This window comes from Caretta caretta, chromosome 1, assembly GCF_965140235.1.
Source record: "Caretta caretta isolate rCarCar2 chromosome 1, rCarCar1.hap1, whole genome shotgun sequence".
In the NCBI taxonomy this organism is placed as follows: domain Eukaryota; kingdom Metazoa; phylum Chordata; order Testudines; family Cheloniidae; genus Caretta; species Caretta caretta.
The window spans coordinates 46,555,342-46,574,111 of NC_134206.1; the positions used below are offsets into that span (position 1 = coordinate 46,555,342).

Sequence of the window (18,770 nt, forward strand, 5' to 3'; positions counted from 1 at the left end):
CTATACTTCCCCGGCTCCTCCATTTCCCCCTTTTTAAAGATGGACACTATGTTAGCCCTTCTCCAGTTTTCCATGAGTTTGCAAATATTATTGCCAGTGGCTCTGAGATTTCTTCAAGTTAATTCCTTCACCACCCTGGGGTGAATTGCATCAGGCCCTGCTGACTTCTATTCACTCAAATTGGCCAGAAGATCTCTGACATGTTCTTTACTTATCCTGTTCTGCATCTCTTCCCCTTCATTGTCTATGATAACTTCACTTGTCATCCAGTCACAGTTATTTTTTGTGTGAAGACTGAAGCAAAGTAGGCATTGAGCAGCTGCAACTTCTTATCACCTTCCATTACCAGTTCACCTTCTCTACTGAGGAGCAGACCCATACTATCCCTGATCCTTCTTTGTGGTCTGACATTTGTAGAGCCCCTTCATGTTGTCTCTAACATTCCTTGCCAGTTGCAATTCATTCCTTGCCTGGGCTTTCCTGATTTTGTTCCTACACACTTGTACTATTCCCATGAATGCTTTCTTAGTGACATGCCCCTCCTTCCATTTCCTGTATGTATCACTTTGGGGTTTTAGATAGCTAAAATACTCCTTGTGCAGCTATCTTGGCCACCTATGGCTATTCATTGGTCTCATGTGGTTCTCCATGAAATCGAACAAACAGCTACACACACAACATAGATCATATGTACCTAGGATCAAAGGACTGAGCCGAAGTCAGCTGAAGTCAGTGGGCATTCTTCCACTGATTTAAATGGGCTATGGATTAGACCCTAACTGTTAATTCTCTGATTTCCATAATATACATTTAAACCTACCCAAGGAAAATATTTCCCACAGCAATACCCCATAAGACCACACATCACTTTTTGTATTGTAGATCTTATCAAATATGGATTCTGGAGCCATCCACTTGAGGGGAAGTCGTGCCTGTAACAAAATGGACAAGCCAGATAATTTTCAGTGGATACAAAATTCAACCAGAGATGATATAAAAATATGTATCATGTGAATAGTTATCATTGGAGTAGGATTTTATTGTATTGTTTTACAGAAACCAAGAATACAATAAGCACTCAATCAACCAGAACATTTTATTCTCTATTTTGCCGGGTAATTTTTTTTTTCTATTTAAAATTAAATGAATTTTCCATCTATGCTACGTGGTGTAAAAAAATGTAAACTGAGAAGCCTATTACATTTTAATAGGGAGACATTTTCAGTTATTCAAACAATAATTCTTGGTGCCCATTTAGTACTCTAAGTCTTTAAAGCAATTTATAAACATTAACTCCTGGAAGGTAGGTAAGATAAGTCTTGATTCTGTCAAGAGAACCACATGGGTGGATCTCAGAACCCACACCAAGTTCCATTCACTTCAATATGCACAGGCGCAGTTTGCCTGCACAGGTTTCACTGGGAGCAAGCCTCCCAGCCCAGGAGACAGACTCATGCTAGCTCAGCCTGATTTTACAGGTGGGAGGCCAAACTTACTCCTGGTGCAACTCCATCAACTTCAGTGCAGTTATGTTAAATCTACCCCAATGTCACTAAGAGCGGAATTTGGCCCTGTGCATGTACACTCAGGGACACGGACCCCTTTTGGCATAAATGATTGCTTTCAAGGAAGCAGCTCACTTTGACTGGCTTACTTGGCCAGGCTAGCCAAGAAACAAATGCCAACATGTAAACTATTAAAAGACCAGAGCTGTGAAACGGTCAGCATTTCCGAGCATTGTTTTTAAGGATGCAAATGGTCACTGTATATACAACACATCTGGATTGCTCATCTTCACATAGAATCTATGATAGCTTTCAGACCCTTTTAAGTGCAGGGAATATAAACATTTACAGACCATTTTAATGAAAGTTTAAAATGATATGTTATGAACAACTGGACAAACAAACCGAATGTTGACTTACATCTCCTTTTCTCACATAATCGGGATTCTTATAAATATCTCTTGCAAGGCCAAAATCACAGATCTTCACTACATTGTTCTCAGATAAAAGGACATTTCTGGCTGCCAGATCACGATGAATACACTATAATAAAACAGTTGAACAATCAAACTGCATTTCTTTAATCCTACCCACAAATTTCCTGAATCTTTCCGTTTCCTTTTTTAAAAAATATTATTATTCGAAAGATCAAATTAATATTTTCTTAAGGAAGTTGACAAAAGTTTATATGAAGTTACTGTAAACAATGGGCAGTTCTTCACAAACAAACATTTTTCCAGACCAAAAAGTCATGAGCCTTTAATCTGTTACCTATTACGAAGGTAGGCATTAAACAGGTTTGTGCTCCATGGTTAATATAGCTTGAAAAAAAATTCTCTGAATGAATCAGCTTCAACCACAGTCTTCCACCTTAATCCTGTGTTTATAGTATGAAGACTTGAATAAACACATGCTTATATTTAGAACATCAAGAGAGAAGCCACCCTTCCTTTGGGAGTTCTGCCAAGGAAAGGTGTCACTAAAATATAGACATCATTTCACCTCTCCTAAGTCTGATTCTGCTGGAGAGGAATATCCAAAAGGGTAACACTGACCTTTCTGGATGACAAGAACTCCATGCCTCTAGCCACCTGAAAACTGTAAGAAATCAGATCTTCCATAGTGAGGGGCCATTTGTAAAAGTCATCAGAATCTGGAAGCAATTTAACACATACTAAGTTAATAAGGTATTTTTCCTAACTGCCGCTGTTACCTTGTAAGTTCACTCTTAGTCTTAGTGCTTGGACATCCAACCACTGTCACCAACAACAAAAATAGTATTTGCTTTATACTCTGTTACTCCAGTGTTTTTCCCAAAGATAAAGAGAGTCAAGAAGAAACAGTCACACGTTTTCCTGTCAGATTTAGTAACCCAGTAAATAATCTTTTTTTAAAAACTTCTAGCTTCTGGACATGATGCTGTGAGCATCTCCCACGGATGTTTAGGGTGATAAATGAAGAAAAATTTTCAGAGATGCAGAGCACATTGTAAAAATATCACAGACTGTGTAGGAACAGGAAGGAATTAATACCTACCCTCCTCTTCCTCCTCCACATCACTCAGACTTTTATCTTCCTGAAATCCGGAGCTTGCTAAGCTCTCGCTGCTGGTGACACTAGCCAGTCTTTGTTTTTTACCTTCCACCAGCTCAATATCTTTTTTCTCTTTCATCGGTTCTACTTGCAACAACGCATCCTTTAAACAGAGGGAGCAAGAGATACTGTGTCAAAGTTGTAGGAGCTGGATGAATGAAATCAGTTCAGCCAATGAAACGGTCTCATCTGTGATCTGTTACTAAAATCTTCCTCTTCCCTCTATGGGCGTGATGCTCACATAGGCAAGCACAGTCTCAAGAATGGCTGGTATTGGTTTACTCATGTAATTAAGTAAGTGTCCACCAACACAAATAAGGTTGGCACTATTGGCCCCCATGGTTGTGACAAAGAAAGAATCCACTAAACCAAGTGAAACCAGCAGATTCCACTGCAGGGAGTGTGCTGTGTAGGCACAAGGGATCCACAATCTTTTATTCTTGATGTTCCTATTCTTCATGAATTTCAAAAAGTAGTTTTAAACCTTTGAAAGCTTTCCTAGCCTCATCTCTTGCGTGTTCCTGACAGCACTGGGATCAGGGGGTCGTGCTGCTTCTCCTATGCTTCTGTTCCATAAACCAAAGCTCTAAACCCATCCATCGCTCAGCATGAATGATCTTGCTAGCAGAGAGGGAGGACACCCATTGAAACACAAAGCATCTGCTTTTTTACCTTGTTGGGGAAGAAAAAATTCCTTTTGCTTTTCAGGTAGTTTGATAAGTTTCCATATTTGCAGTATTCAACAATCACCATCAGAGGCCCTGAGCAGAAGTCAAAAACATTTTCAGTGGCGTAAAATAAGATATAAGAAATAAGTTCTGAGGAACAGCGAAAATCTCTCCTGCACTCAACTAGCCCTAGCTCCCAGCATAACAATTATCAATACATTTTAATGGAGAGGACTCCATGCCTGAAGGACTCCAGATACCTTCACAAAATAATGGTGCTGAAAATTAGGGATGAGCCAACACAAAACCCTGGATGCTGGAAAAATTTGGGTTCTCATTAAAATTTTGACCAAAAGGAATGTGTAAAAAAGGGGAAGGGGCCCGCAGTTATTAGGGTAAATCTGACTCCGTGTTTTAGCTGAGGGTGGACACTGACAGAACAAGCCAACAGCTGGCCCTGGGGACGACATTGCAAAACCAACACAGTCAAAAGACTATTATCCAGAGAATATCTCCACGTTTAGCACAGTACAATTTCTTTTACCGCCATTTTTTGTGCAAGCTCCTAGGAGGTTCACAATATTAAGATGATGCCCAATGTGTATCAGGATTTTCAGCTCTGTCATCAGTGCTTTGTATTCACTGGCTGTGGCTCCTTCTGCGAACACAAAATAAAGCCAGTGCATAAAGACAGTTTCATTTTGGGATCTATGCCACCACCTGCCGATTGTCAAGGATTTATACATGAAATAATTGTCATCCCTGGATACACTTCCATGTATTTGTGTTCACTTTTCTACCCCTTCCTTTCCTAGCGGCCTTTTAATTGCAGTGAGACCCATAAAAGAATTAGTCAGTGCTAACTTCCTCCCAGTGTTATATTTAACAGTGTGTTGGCTCAGCTTTGGTGCCATGTAGGGGTAGGAGGGATGGTCTGGTAGATTGGGCTCAATGGACTTGGGATCAGCACCTGGCTCAAAAACAGACTTCCGGTGTGATCTCGGGCAAATCATTTAATTCACCTTGTGCCTCAGGTCCCCATTCTGTCAAATGGGGATAGCGCTGCCTTCCATCACAGTTGTGATGAGGATAACATCCATGAGCATGAGGTGCTCAGATACTACAGTGATGGGGCCATATAGACAGACAGATATGGGTATGCTACAGATATCTTCTCCCAAATCCCCGACTGGCTTTATGGAGCTGAAAATCAGTGTTTCGCAAGAATCCTAAGTGCTATACCTAAAGCCATGGACTATCCAGCTGACTATTCTTAGATCTTCAAGCACATAAATTCACATGCTGGCCAACCCATTCTGTTATGAAGGGTTAGATTCTGAGCTGGCTGACATAGGCTACCCATCCATTGGGATCAGGTGCACAGGGATAAGGGACTTTGCACAGCTTCTTACTCCCCACCACTACAGGTGGGAGAGGAATGAGTGAAGTCTTGGCTCCAGGCCCCTTCCCAACATGCTGACCAGAACTGCTGAGCTGGCATGGGGCTGACTGGGCAGTAGTTTATTGCTGGTGTAGGCCAGCAGAAACTTACCACACCTCTGGAGCAGTGAGGAACAGGAAGGAATTGTGTTACCCTGACCCACAATTCCTTCCTCCGGGATGCTGCCATGAAGCTCAGCAGCAATGCACTACCCCCTACTAAGGTATTTGACTTAGTAATGCACAACATTTTCATTACAAAATGAGCACCGTACAATATCAATATGGGACACGTTAAATAGATTAAGAACTGGCTAAATGACAGATTTCAAGAAGTGGTTGCCAATGGGGAATAATTGAAATGGGGTGTTTCTAGTGGGGTTCTGCAGGGATCAGTACTTGGCCCAATGCTAGTCAACGTTTTCATCAATGATCTGGAAGTAAAGATAAAATCACAGCTGATCAAATTTGCGGATGGTACGAAGATTGGCAGAGTGGGGAATAATGAGAAGGGCAGGGCACTCAGACTGAGTGACCTGGATCACTTGGTAAGAGGGGCCCATTCAAATAAAATGTGTTTTAATACAGACAAATGCAAGGTTTTGCATCTCAGAACCAGGAATGCAGGCCAGACCTACAGAATTGGTGGACTGTATCCTGGAAAACTGCTTCTGAAAAGGATCTAAAGGTCATAACGGACAAACAACTCGACATGTGTCCCAGTGCTGTGCTGTGGCAAAAAGGGCTAACGCAGTCCTTGGAGGTATAAACAGGGGAGTGAGAGTAGGGAGGTGATTTTTACCTCTATGCGGCATTGGTGAAACTGTGCACTGATCTGGTGTCCACATTTTTAAAATGACACTGAGAAATTGAAGAGGGTGCAGAAAAGGGCCCCAAACATCATTTAAGGGCTGGAGAAAATGCCTGACAGTGAGAGGCTTAAAGAGCTTGCTCTGTTTGGCTTTTCAAAAAGAAGATTGAGAGGCAACTTGATTAGCGGGTAATGACCTTCACGGGGAGCAAATACTAAGTGCTAGTAAATGGAGCTAAAAAAGGCATAACAAAAAGCAATGGCTGTAAGATGAATTAAAAGCTCATGCTCAAATAAATTGGTTAGTCTCTAAGGTGCCACAAGTACTCCTTTTCTAAAAGGAGAAATGAGACACAAATTTCTAACCGGGAGGCTGATTAACCGTTGGAACAAACTATCGAAAGAAGTGGTAGATTCTCTATCTCTCAGTAGGTTCTGTGGCCTGCGATGCGCAGAAGGTCAGACTAGATGATCATGATGGTCGCTTCTGACCTTAAAATCGATGAGTCTATACTGTTGGGCTTGACGCAGGGGTAACTGGGTGAAATTTAATGGCCTGTGTTATTCAGGAAGTCAGATTAGATGATATGAGGGTCTCTACTGACCTTAAACTCTATGAAACTATGGGCTGTGTTCTTGGGATACACGGTAGCCCCCAAACCACTCTCCCCTTTCTATTTTTCCTAGTGGGGGCCAGATTTTTAAATGTTCTCAGAAGCAGCAGCAACCAGGTGCGGAGTGCTTCTGAGACCCTGGCCCACAGCACGTGAACTTTCATCAGCACTTTCACTAAGAACCTTGTTTTTCATTTTAGGGGCTCGCCATTTAGCTTGAAAACTCTGATCCAAACTGACACGTGAGCTATACAGCCTTTGTGGGGTTTCAGAATAAACTCTTGCTTTTGAATGACATGCAGAACAAGGCAGGGGAGAGGGAGAAAGGGGAAACCAGTGCAGTATATCTTCCAACACAGCCCTACCTTTCAGCATTTTCACCGCAACTATTCTGCACGGGGGGGAATTTTTAATTCCAAAAGCAGCTGCCTCTACCACTTTTCCAAACGCCCCACATCCAAGTGACTTTCCTGTACAGAAAACAAATTGTGGAAATACACACATGTAAACAAACAAACTTGTGGTCATTGAAACCATTCATACATATTGAATAACAAACCGTGCTCTGCAAATCTTCCTTGGTATATTTTCACAAAAAGATAATGCTCTGTGGTCCACTTTTTAATGGGCTCCCACATAGGTGAGCCAGAATGTGGTCAGAAAAGGTGACTCTAAACAAATGGCACTCTTAGAAATATTTGCAGTATTGTTGTAACCATGTTGGTCCCAGATTAGAGAGACAAGGTGGGTGAGGTAATAATTTTTATTGGACCAACTTCTGTTGCTGAGACAAGCTTTCCAGCTTACACAGACCTGACGAAGAGCTCTGTGTCGCTCGAAAGCTTGTCTCTCTCACCAACAGAAGTTGGTCCAATAAAAGATTTTACCGCACCCAGCTTGTCACTCTTATCAGTGGATGTATGTTCACTTCTGAGCCTCTCTCTGCAGTTTGCTGACAAAACCAAGTTTTGTGCTCATCATTACAGCGCTATTACCTCCGTAGCACGGGCCTGAGCCAATTCCCATTGATCTCACTGGGCTGTGGATCAGGCTGTAGAAGGGTAAGTTATATTCTGCCCAAACAGCCTAGTGCCATAGCCCAATTCTATCCAGACTGCGCCAACAGCTTTGTTTGGTAATCTTTATGTAGGCCACACTTTTCTTATGTAAGGTACCAGCCGTGCAAATGGGACCGTTAAATGTATGTGAGCTGAGGTTCGCGGGGGTTTGTGACAGGAGATGCAGAGCCACAAACATTGGGTCACATGGGAGTGACCGCAAGGTTTCCAAACAAATGAGGTGTGTAGCCCATTCTGCAGGATGGCTGAGTTACCCCTCCCACCACACTGGCTCCTCAGGGCAGCGTTGGGCCTCATGCTGTAGGGTCAGCACGTGTCAGAGAGCCACCCGCTCCCCCACATACCACATGCCTTCCAGCAATGTGGATGCACAGACCATTCCATTTCCCCAGGAGGGTCCCGATTTCAGGTGCTCTCTCATGGGCTCCCTGTGGGGAATCTGAAGCCCCACCATCACCCTCCCCTCTCTCAAGGCAGACGTAAATATAAAGTGGGGGTGAGACATACTACCCAGTTATCCTCTTAGTCTCTAAGAGTTACTCCACCCTGCTGAGAGCATGGAAACCAGAAATAAGTGGGTGATGCCTCTCACGTTAACTCCTGTCAGACCCTAGAGTGCAGAGGATGGAGTAGCTAGGGGCCGAGTGCCTTACAGCCCCTGCGTGTGCACTGGGGAGGAGCTGTCACAGAGGGAGCGGTGAGTATGGTGACAGCAGAAGCACCAGCATCAGTGGCAGAGTAGGGTCTGGATTTAGGGAGCGGGGCAGGCAGGACTGAAACAGCCCCCTCAACCCCAGAGAGGCAGCCAGGCAGAGGCTCCCCTTAGAGGAACCAGGAGTCTCAGGGTCACGCCTGCTCACGGCCGGTGGGCTCCAGTGATTTCAGCGGTGACACCATGGCACTTTCCGTGCTGTGGCTGAGATGGTGTTGCCAGCTTCTGCAATTTTATGACAAATCTCACAACATCCAGTGTTCTTTCTAAAGCCCCAGCTGCTGGAATCACAAATTGGTATGAGAATCTCAGCTTTTATTTTTTGTTTTGTTTTAAAAAGAGTATGTTTCTAGCCCTCATGGTTGTGCAGAAGAGCTTGAAAACACGACTTGAGCACATCCTAAAGGCTCAGAGACCAGAAAGCGAATAAAAAGAACCCACATTTATTATTAATTATTATCATTAAAAAAAACCTCATGACTGTTATGTCAGTCTCAGGATATTTGGGGACCTGACTCATGATTTTTGAGCATTTGGTGCTGGCAATACGGATTTCTCCCTCTCCCTCCACTTCACAGTGGGGTCTGGGGTCCTCACTCCTCTTTCAGTGGCTGATGGAGGTTCCGATAGGTGACAGGATGTCAGCAAATAATATTTTTTAAAATCACAAACCCAAGTGTTTAACTTCAGCTTGATTTCTGCTTCAGTTTCACTAGGACTTAAAGACCCCTTAATGCTCATTAAACTTTATTTTTACTGATTTTCTAGCATGCCTGTGGCTGTAGTAGAACAATTGGTATGATGGTGAGGGAACAAGGGTAGCACATAAAGACAAGTTTTTCATTCAGAATAAAAAGGATAGAATATGTAACAGGGAGAATGTATATTCATCAAATATGTAAACTGAGACATTGCATTACTTGTGTAAGATCTCTCTGTTTTTGGACTTTTAGTCTTAACAGATAGGACAATGCAAAATAGAGCCATTGCTTTGGTCACCACAGTTGTAAAATGACACACGTGCACATCCCTCTGCAGATGTTCGGAGCCCAGGAGAGTTGAGCTGTGCTCCTGCAGACCTCAGGAAGTAAGCAGAAAGGAGGGAATTATCCGCCCACCCTTCCAGCCCAGTTCTCCCTGTCCTCTGTCAAGACTATTTTAAATAAGGAACTTCTAAGACAACCCCTGATAAGATGGAGTGAAAGTACAGATCTATGATGTAATCGGATCATATTGGAGTTTTACAAAAACAAACAAACACATAATTCCAAACAAGCAAACATTAGAAAATCAAAATTTGGAGTAAATATTTTTGTCTAGGAATTGGCACAAAGTGTTTTAAAATACAGTAGGCTCTCAGAGTTACGAATACCAGAGTTATGAATTGATCAGTCAACCACACACCTCATTTGGAACTGGACGTACACAATCAGGCAGCAGCAGAGATAAAAAAAAAAAAAAGCAAATACAGTACAGTACAGTACTGTGTTAAACACAAACTACTAAAAAAAATAAAGGGAAAGCACCATTTTTCTTCTGCAGTAAAGTTTCAGAGCTGTATTAAGTCAATGTTCAGTTGTAAACTTTTGAAAGAAAAACCTTAACGTTTTGTTCAGAGTTACGAACAACCTCCATTCCTGAGGTATTCGTAACTCTGAGGGTCTCGTGTATTGCAAATAATGAACAAATTTGTGAAAACCAGTCTACTAATGGACTGGTTCGGTAGGACATGTAGGTTCAGGATCAAGAATGCTGTTTAAAATAAAAAGCTACTTGGGCTTTCTACATCCAGTTTCTAAATCCAATCCCTCATAAGGATTTAGGGCTAGATCTACAAAGGGGTTTAGGTGTCTTCCTACCACTTTCGGCACTTAAATCCAAAATGCATACCCTCAAAACCCCTGCTCAGCTGCCACCTAAACTTGTAGGCATCTAAAGTCCCCGAGGGCATACGTTTCTGCTGATAAAGTCCTTAAGTGCCTAAGAATTTGCCGCTGAGCATGCTCAAAGTTGGCTGATCCAGCTCACACCTGTAAGCCCCAGTGGGATCCTCATCTAGACATTGCCCTATCTTAGCTGCACAGCCTGACCCAGAAGGCATGCTCAGAGGCTGCCTGATAGATTTGGCCCTGTACAAAATGCCAGTTGAGAAGGGGGTACCTTCCTTTAAAATTACAACTTTAGCCCAGTGGTTAGAACACTAACCCAGGATGTAAGAGATGTTCAAACCCCCTTTTCTTCCCCCCTCTTGAAGTGGAACAGCAAACTGAACCCAGGTGTCCCTGGTCTCAGGTGAGTGATCTGAGCTATGGGATTCTTGAGTTGGCAGGGTTTTAGGTACCTATCACACTTTATCATTAGAAAGATAGGCACCTGGGGAATTTAGGCAGTGTGACAGTCTGCATCCCTATATTCACCCTTTTTACAAAACTATAATGGATTTTTTACAAAGTATGCCTGGTGAGGTATCATTTGAAAATTCATAATATGCTGATCATTATTGTCCTGGTAAAATATGTGTGGCAACATTGTATGTAAAGTTATAAGATTCTACTGTATAACATTACTGAGCTTTAATTCAAGTTTAGAAAAGCAGGCACAAACCGATTCTTCAAAGACAAAAGGCAAACTGATTCCTCAGCCAGGCATCAACAAAATCAGATGGACTATCACTTGCTAGGGAAAAAGGTATGAGCAAGAAATGTACATCTTGGCAAAGAAGCAGCTGGAAGTTCCATCTCCCCAGATTTTGTCTCCTGAACCCCAGCTGGAGATGATTCTCAAAGAAAAGGAAAAGGATAAAAGGGAAGAACAGAGGCCCCAAATGTTCTCTCCCTTCATCTCTACTCATGGCATCAAGAACACCTGAAGGACAAGGAAATTAACACTGAACTGGGGGAGGAGTCTTGGCTGAAAGGATTCCAGCCAGTAAGATTTCTAAAGCATGTGGTGAGAGAAACCTTTGCTTTGAATTCATTTAGCTTGTTAAGTTAGGTATTAGTCTGCAATTAACCTTTTATTTCTTTGTAACCAATTTTGACTTTTATGCCTCATTACTTGTATTCACTTACAATCTTTCTGTAGTTAATAATACACTTGTTTTATTGTTTTATCGAAACCAGTGTGTTTGGATTGAAGTGTCTGGGGAACTTGAATTGAGACAACAAGGTTTCTATTAATGAAATGACGGACTTTATATGAGTTTGCATTGCCTAGGAGAATGCTGGGCAGTACAAGATGCACATTTCTGGGGAAAGTCTGGTACTGGGAATTTGCTGGTGTTAGCCTGCAGTGTAATTCATGGTTGGCTGGCAATAGCACTCCTATAGTATATCTAGGGGTGATTTACATGCTGGAGGCTGTGTGTGGGCAGACGAGACATGGTTGCTCTCACAGCAAAGCAGTGTAAAGGGCACCCCAGGTTGGAGAATTGAGGGGACACAGCTGTCCATCAGTCCAGATGGTACCCTGGGGAATATCATAGGCAGCTATAGGGTTAGGCAGCAGCTGAGTGAGGATTTTGAGGATCTAAATTTTGGACTTAGGTGCCTAAATGTGTATCCACATCTGATCTGCAAAAGTTGTTTGTGGCTTTGCAGGGCTCTAAAAAGCTCCACAGGTCACTACACAGCAAGCCCCCCATCCCCAGCTGTCCCCATTTCTCCCCAGAGACCTTCTGCCCCCGCCATACTTCCTTCCCCACTCTGAGTAGGAAGGCTACAATCCTGGGCCCTCGTGTGCAGTGCCACCCTCCCAGTGGGTGCGGAGGAGGGCTCCAACACCCCTATGCAACTGCGGGAGCTGTAATGCATGCAGACCTGGCCCAGACAGAGAGTGGCAATAACTGCTGTCTTCATAGCACGTGCCCTTGCCGCCCACTAGTTTAAATTATAACACCACACCTCTTTCAAAATGGTACTCGGCTCACTCCCTTCTGGGAGTTGTAGTTTGCCTCCTCTGTCCATGCAAGCTGGGGACTACAATTCCCAGAATGTCCAGCAGGCTGTCCCCTGCTGCGTGATTCAGAGAACTGAGCTGAAGCCTGCAGGCTGTGTGACAGATTCCTCATTCTGGTGAGTCTGTGCATCCAATCTGCTCTCCGCAAAAATGGTCCACGGATATAAAGCGGATAACCATGGATTTGCAGGGCTCTAGCAGTTGGTGGTGTGCTCCAATATGAAGCTTAATCCAAGACACTACAACTCCTGTATCCACAGTAAAACTGTGTTTAATCAGTAATTGTAATTGGTTTCATCAGTAATAATCCATTTCCCATTTTGAGATGGGAACTATTTAGCCACCACTTAGAAAACAAATTTGTTGCCATTTAAAGCAGCATATGGCTTCTATTCTCCCTTTAATCAGTTTGAATGCTAGAAATGTGTTTTTCCTCTGAACAATAACCTTGATTTCATGATAATCAAACTGAATTGATAGCTAATTCTGTTTTGCGTTATATTGAATTTTAGAGCAGATCGTGGATTCTCAGACTTTCTCACTGTGTGGAACAAATTTTAAAATACAGATTGTGCCTTCGACAAACTCTCCTCCCATTTATGACAGTATATAATCCTTGTGACAACAGCCACATATGTTTACATGCAAAAGTAATATTAGGAAAGTATCTAATTGACTTTTAGTGCAGGTTAGCAGATGAAAAGAAGGACCCGGTACCATGTGAGCTACCAGCTCTCCACAGACCAGCGTTCGTGACCACATTTTGAGAACTCTGATGCAGAGAATAATGCAGCTGAACTTTGGTTAAAATTCTTCAAATTTGCTAACCCTTTCTGAGGCTAATCCAAACCCATTAAAGTCAATGGGAATTGACTTAATTGGCTTTGGGCCAGGCAATTTCTGTTCAGGCCCCAATTCAGCAAGATACTTAAGCACACATCTAACTTTAAGTATGTGAGTGATCACGTTGTCATGTGCATGTCACTTTGCTGGAGCAGGGCCCCAATGGAGAGTGCAGGCAGAGGCTAATCCACAAGTCATTCTTGCTATATGCTGTTGCCTCTTAGGACCTGGGAAGGCAGGAGTTTCAAAGAGGCTTTCAGTGAACATGAACAATTCGTGTGACACATTCCAGACGTTCTGTTGCTCTGTATTAGAGGATTCCTGTTTTAAATTATTGATAAATATGAAAGTTCAGTGTGTTTACAAACAGGGTGGGAAACTCACTCATCTCTGGCGGAATGAGAGAATAGTTGTATAGTGCATAGTAGGAGTGTGTAACTAATGAAATTGTTTACTACATAGATTTCTGAATCTATACTCTGCCCGGTCCATCGGTGGCAAGAATTACAATGGGTCCCTGTATCACAACTTTAGCACTTTCATGGATGTCCTAAATTATGATTTATCACCATCATTGGTAAGGTCATAAGATACAAAATTATATCAATGCTAAAGGTACAGGGTTGTAACTAAACACAGCTATTTGCCTTAATGCACCAGAGTTTTACAATCTAAGTTAGGGGCTAGCATTTAATTTCATTTCCATTCATCTAAATTGGGAAGATGTCCCCTGAATTCAATGGAGTTAGTATGGATTGGTTTCTGTAACACCTGTAGCCTCAGGGCGTGAGGAGGAAGTCCTCCTACAGCATTGCATGGATGTTACCTCAACAATACGGACTAAGGGATGAGGAACATAAGGCAACTGAGATATAAACAGAGAGTCTCCTCTCACTGGTTACAATAACTATGTAAGCTGCAGTCAAATAGCTAGAAAGGGAAGACACACACATCTGGGATTGGAAGGAACTATTCAAGTTTATGTGATTATTCCCCTGCAGAGCTGCAAGGGTCATTGAAAGGTTGGGCCAACTGCCATGTAAATGGGACCTATTCATGTGCTAACCTAACATCCCTTGCTGACCCAACTTTTCAGAATCCGGTTCTCATTCGTTGTTAACATTTTTTACTTGTTTACACCAGTACTTTCAATTTTAACTAATTCCCCATTCTCTTTTTACTTTTCACAGCTCACCTCCAAACCTCTCTAAAAAACCAAAACCAAATCCCTTTTCAGACAAGTTTTCTTTGGAATTTCAAAGAACTTTAGTTAATTCTATTTCTACTTGATTCTTTCCATGTACTTTATACACATTGAACTCTCGATGCAATAAGACCTTTTCAAAGATGAGGAGACTCCCAACAAGATTTCATGCTTCGGCACTCACAAAATAATGTACATGTGTTAAAAATTACCTTTAAAATATTTTGGCTGTGCTTATTCACATACTGGTCGCCCTGCACCCTGTATAGCAGACAAATTAAGTGAGATCTGAATTGTGTGCTCGTGCACTGGTGAATGTGTGGCTGGATATGCCCAGATCTCCCTCTGTGCCAAAGCCACAGAAAGTGTGAATTTGTTACAGCCCCCAGCTAGAGATCCATGTATCTTTAGCTCAAATAGTAGCAGCTCATGCTTTTAGATCTGGAGGTCCCTGATTCAGTCCACAGTGTGTCAGCCACTGTCACCTTAGCACATTGGATTGGCTTAAGTCTAATTTGTGACTGAAAGGACATGTGGCCATGTTGCCATAGCTGACGCTGGAGTTGGAGGCCCCTTAATATAAATGAGATCTGCCAGCAGGGTGTTCTCAACTTTGCAGTTTGCACCTCCCATGGTCTGCCAGAGCTCAGACTCCTTCAGCTTAAAGGAATACTTCAAAACCCTTTTTTTTTTTTTCACTCAGGCATTCGAAGACTGGATGGCTAAGGGATGGAAGATTCTATGCACATTTGTTTAGGCATGGCCAGTCCTTTCTGTTATCTCCTATTGTGCATTTTAATGTATGGGATAGGTGCCCCGTGCACAGGAAAGACACTGATAGGTTTTTTTATAAATTTGAAGAAAAGAAGTAAAACAGAGTGGGTTAGAGGAAAATGCAAACAGGACAATATGGGCTCATTTCTGCCCTCATTTTCACAGGCAGTTGCCCCTTTATAAGTGAGAACTGAATTAGGCTATGGGAAAGATGGATGCCTCAGATTAGGCTCCTGAGTCCATAGTTAGGCTCCTAAATAATGATACCTAACTCTTGTATGGCGTTTTCATCAGTAGATGAATAAATATGATAAATAAGTGTGAGGTGGGAGTCTGGGAGGGTCCCAGAGTTTGGGCTGCAGCCCGAGCCCGAACATGTACACAACAACTAAACAGCCCGTTAGCCTGAGCTCTGTAAGCCTGAGTCAGCTGGCATGGGCCAGGCACAGGTGTCTAATTGCAGTGTAGACATATTCTTAGGCATTGCTGTAATACTTATAAATAACAGTACTACTAATAAAGCTCCCATGAATTTCAGGAGGGACTACTGGGTGCTCAGCATCTGGCCACTTATTTTAGATGCTTCAGCATGGACTCAGGAACCTAATTTTAGGCTCCCAGGTTGGAAAATCTTGGCCTGTGTTTTTACTTTATGTTCTATAGTATCTCAGTTCCTAAGAAATACATAACAGCCCAATCTGCACTACAAATAAAATGACTGGAAGTACTCCCCAGCTGGAGTCTAATCATACAGAAAGCCAGGTAATAGCAGTTTTAGATCTTGATAATAATTCACCTGAAGAACAATAACAGCTCACTAACAATCAAGTGTAGAGTTGCCCTGCAGATCTGCAATACATGGTGAGCTGCCTGTCTGTAGTCTCTAATTACAAACACATCCAGTTTAATAAACACAAAGGCAATGTGCTGTGTGTTAATACCATAACAAACCTATTACCTAGTTTCAGCCTTTCCCTTGCAAACTCCCACTTGCTGGCATCAAATGGAAGACGTTCACATTGTTCATCTAAGGGGACTTCATCAGGATCCATTATGATTGACAGGTAATTGGTCTTTATTTCAGAAGAATAAGGCTAGGAAATCAAGAACATTTCAAAGTCACCACCAAATGGAAAACAGTAGTGGGCAGCAGCTTCTGGTTTTGGTCAAGGTTTGCAAGTTGATTATATCTGACAGATGCATGTAAAGCACCCCCCACCATAAGGACGTATGTTTCACACTCCAATATACAATTGGTTAAAAATTCTGTTGTTTAATGTTGTGACATTTTTATTTTTATACCAGCCCTTTCTCCACCTTTTTCTTATACATGACACTGTCCATTTCTCCAGTTAAATCCATATAAATTCTCACGCAAATAATTGCCATGGGATATAGACTCTGTACTTTAAAGAAGTAAGAAGTATTTTCAGAAACTGACTAACCACCATTGCTGAAAATAACTTTTGCTGAATGATTGTACAAAAAAAAACCCAAAACCACCCCCCAACAACCCCTCTGCCACCCCCACTCCTCTCCACCCCCACTAGTACATGCAACAGATGGAGTTTAACTGTCAGTGTTTTTTTTATTTTATGAATTCAACAAAAAAAAGTCAGATGTGGTTTGAGCTGTGCAAGACTTGGACTTAGTCTGCAATACACTGAACTGTACGTTACTCAGAAATTCTGGGTTGTCATTTCTGACAACTCTTTTGGAATTATTGGGCTACTAAGGAAATTAATGAAAACCCAGATTCAGACAGATTACTTCAGGTCTTAATGAGTTTTTGGCCCAGAAAAGCATCCTCCCCAAAACAAACAAATTGCTGCCTTCCCATGAGAAATGTAAGGAATCGTCTTCCTTCTAAAGGTTTATCGCTGCACACCAGTTTACATTTTGAAACTTATTTTCTTCTGTGAGCATGCAGAGTTACCAACCACCTCAGCTAGATTTCTGCATAGTCCTAGGAAGCGCTTGTATTTGTGTGGAAAAGGAAAAATCTCGGCCTGTATAAAGTCTGATTTCATCGCTATGGGCTGGAAGTTGTGCAAGCTTCATGGAAATGAGCATCAGGGCGCTTTCCATCAAGCCATGCCAAAACAGCAATGGACTTTTGTCCCTGACATCTTACACCCACATCCACATACTTCCAATTCGTACTCAAGCTGCTCTGAAGCTTGCAGCTCACCTCCTCCATTGCCAGGAATTGTCCTCCTTCCTGCAAGCATTCTCACTACATTGCTTAAAAGGGAAAATGCACACGCTGTAAGTAGGACCACCTCGAGCAGAGAAGCATGTTGAAAATTATGGGCAACTTCCTGACTCTTGTTTCAGCTGCCTTGTGCTGCCCAAAGCACCCAGTCAGCTTCCCTAAAAGGACAACTGAGCATCCCTCCAAAGGAGGGGAATCCTTAAGTGGCACAAAGTCTGCAATATTTGCTTCGGACCTGCTGCCGCTTTCTACAGAGAGGGTGTGCCTGGGCAGGAATGAGGAAAGGCCAGAGCACATGTGCGCCAGCTGATCCGTTTTGCACTTCTCCAGCTGGCACAACTTAGAAACAGCTCTTAGGCTGTCACGTCGGGTCCCAGGATCAGAGAAGCAGATAAATGGCATAGAGCTGCCTTCTCCCGCCTTGGCTGCACTGAGCACCAAATCCTGGGCACTGCTGGAGATTCAGCCCTATATTTGTAGTAAAAGTGGAAGTAAAAGTGTGACACAGAGCAAATACATGTCAGGGAGAGGGAGGTGTGTATGACTTTAAGAAGATGCTCTATTTCTCTGACAGCGTGAAATCGTTCTTGATGTGATAGCTGCTGTAGCTATCACATTTCTGCCTGAGCCCTAAATATGAAGTTTTAGCTTAGAGCTAATTTTTATATTCCAGCCATAAATCTCTAAGACTAGGGATTTATAACAGAAACTTAGAGAGCCTTAAATAGGCAATACTGAAGGGAAACTTTTGGATTGGAAGAGACCATTACTATGTTACCTAGAAGCTGGCCTCCCTTGTTTTGTGGCAAGTCTGGGCAGCAAACCCAAACTTTCCTGCAGCTCTTTTTCCCATGGTTTAATTGCTCTTACAGTTAAGGTTTTTCATAATACTTAACCATTTCCCAACTGTTTAGTGCCATTACTAATTATTCTGTCCTTAATGACATGTGGGAATAATTGGTCCTTATCCCCTTTATAAGATCTCTTTACCGATTTGTAGTCCGGTATAGTTCCCTTCTATCCTCACTCTTCTTTTCGCTAGACTTAAACGTGCCAGGTTCTCTTTATTTCAGTGTGTGTGTATGTGCGCATGCACATATGTAGTGTAGGAGTGGAAAGAGAGGGAGAATACACATTGAAATACAGTGACCGAAACAATGGTTTTAAAGGTCTGATCCTGCATTCAGTGTCCAAAACAAAATGCAGCACTGGGCCTTAAATTGCCTCAGGGCAGGTTTACACTTAATAGACTGCATCGGTGCAGCTGCCCTGCCGGAGCGCTTAAGTGAAGATGCTACCACGCCAACAGGAGAGCTTCTCCCGTCAGGGTAGTTATTCCACCACCCTGAAAGGTG

At 42.5% G+C, this 18,770-nt stretch overlaps 1 protein-coding gene across 4 annotated transcripts in view; it reads right to left on the bottom strand.

The window, feature by feature from the left end:
- FLT1 (fms related receptor tyrosine kinase 1) overlaps positions 1-18,770 on the bottom strand; it is a 137,919-nt gene that overhangs the window by 13,094 nt on the left and 106,055 nt on the right. For all 4 annotated transcript variants that reach the window (XM_048846521.2, XM_048846503.2, XM_075127622.1 and 1 more), the window contains 8 exons: positions 16,159-16,294; positions 6,997-7,101; positions 4,311-4,424; positions 3,771-3,859; positions 3,042-3,201; positions 2,561-2,658; positions 1,926-2,048; positions 821-932 (listed from right to left, as the gene is read on the bottom strand). In XM_048846521.2, the coding sequence (XP_048702478.2) occupies positions 821-932; positions 1,926-2,048; positions 2,561-2,658; positions 3,042-3,201; positions 3,771-3,859; positions 4,311-4,424; positions 6,997-7,101; positions 16,159-16,294 (937 nt within the window). The remainder of the gene's footprint in view (positions 1-820; positions 933-1,925; positions 2,049-2,560; positions 2,659-3,041; positions 3,202-3,770; positions 3,860-4,310; positions 4,425-6,996; positions 7,102-16,158; positions 16,295-18,770) is intronic.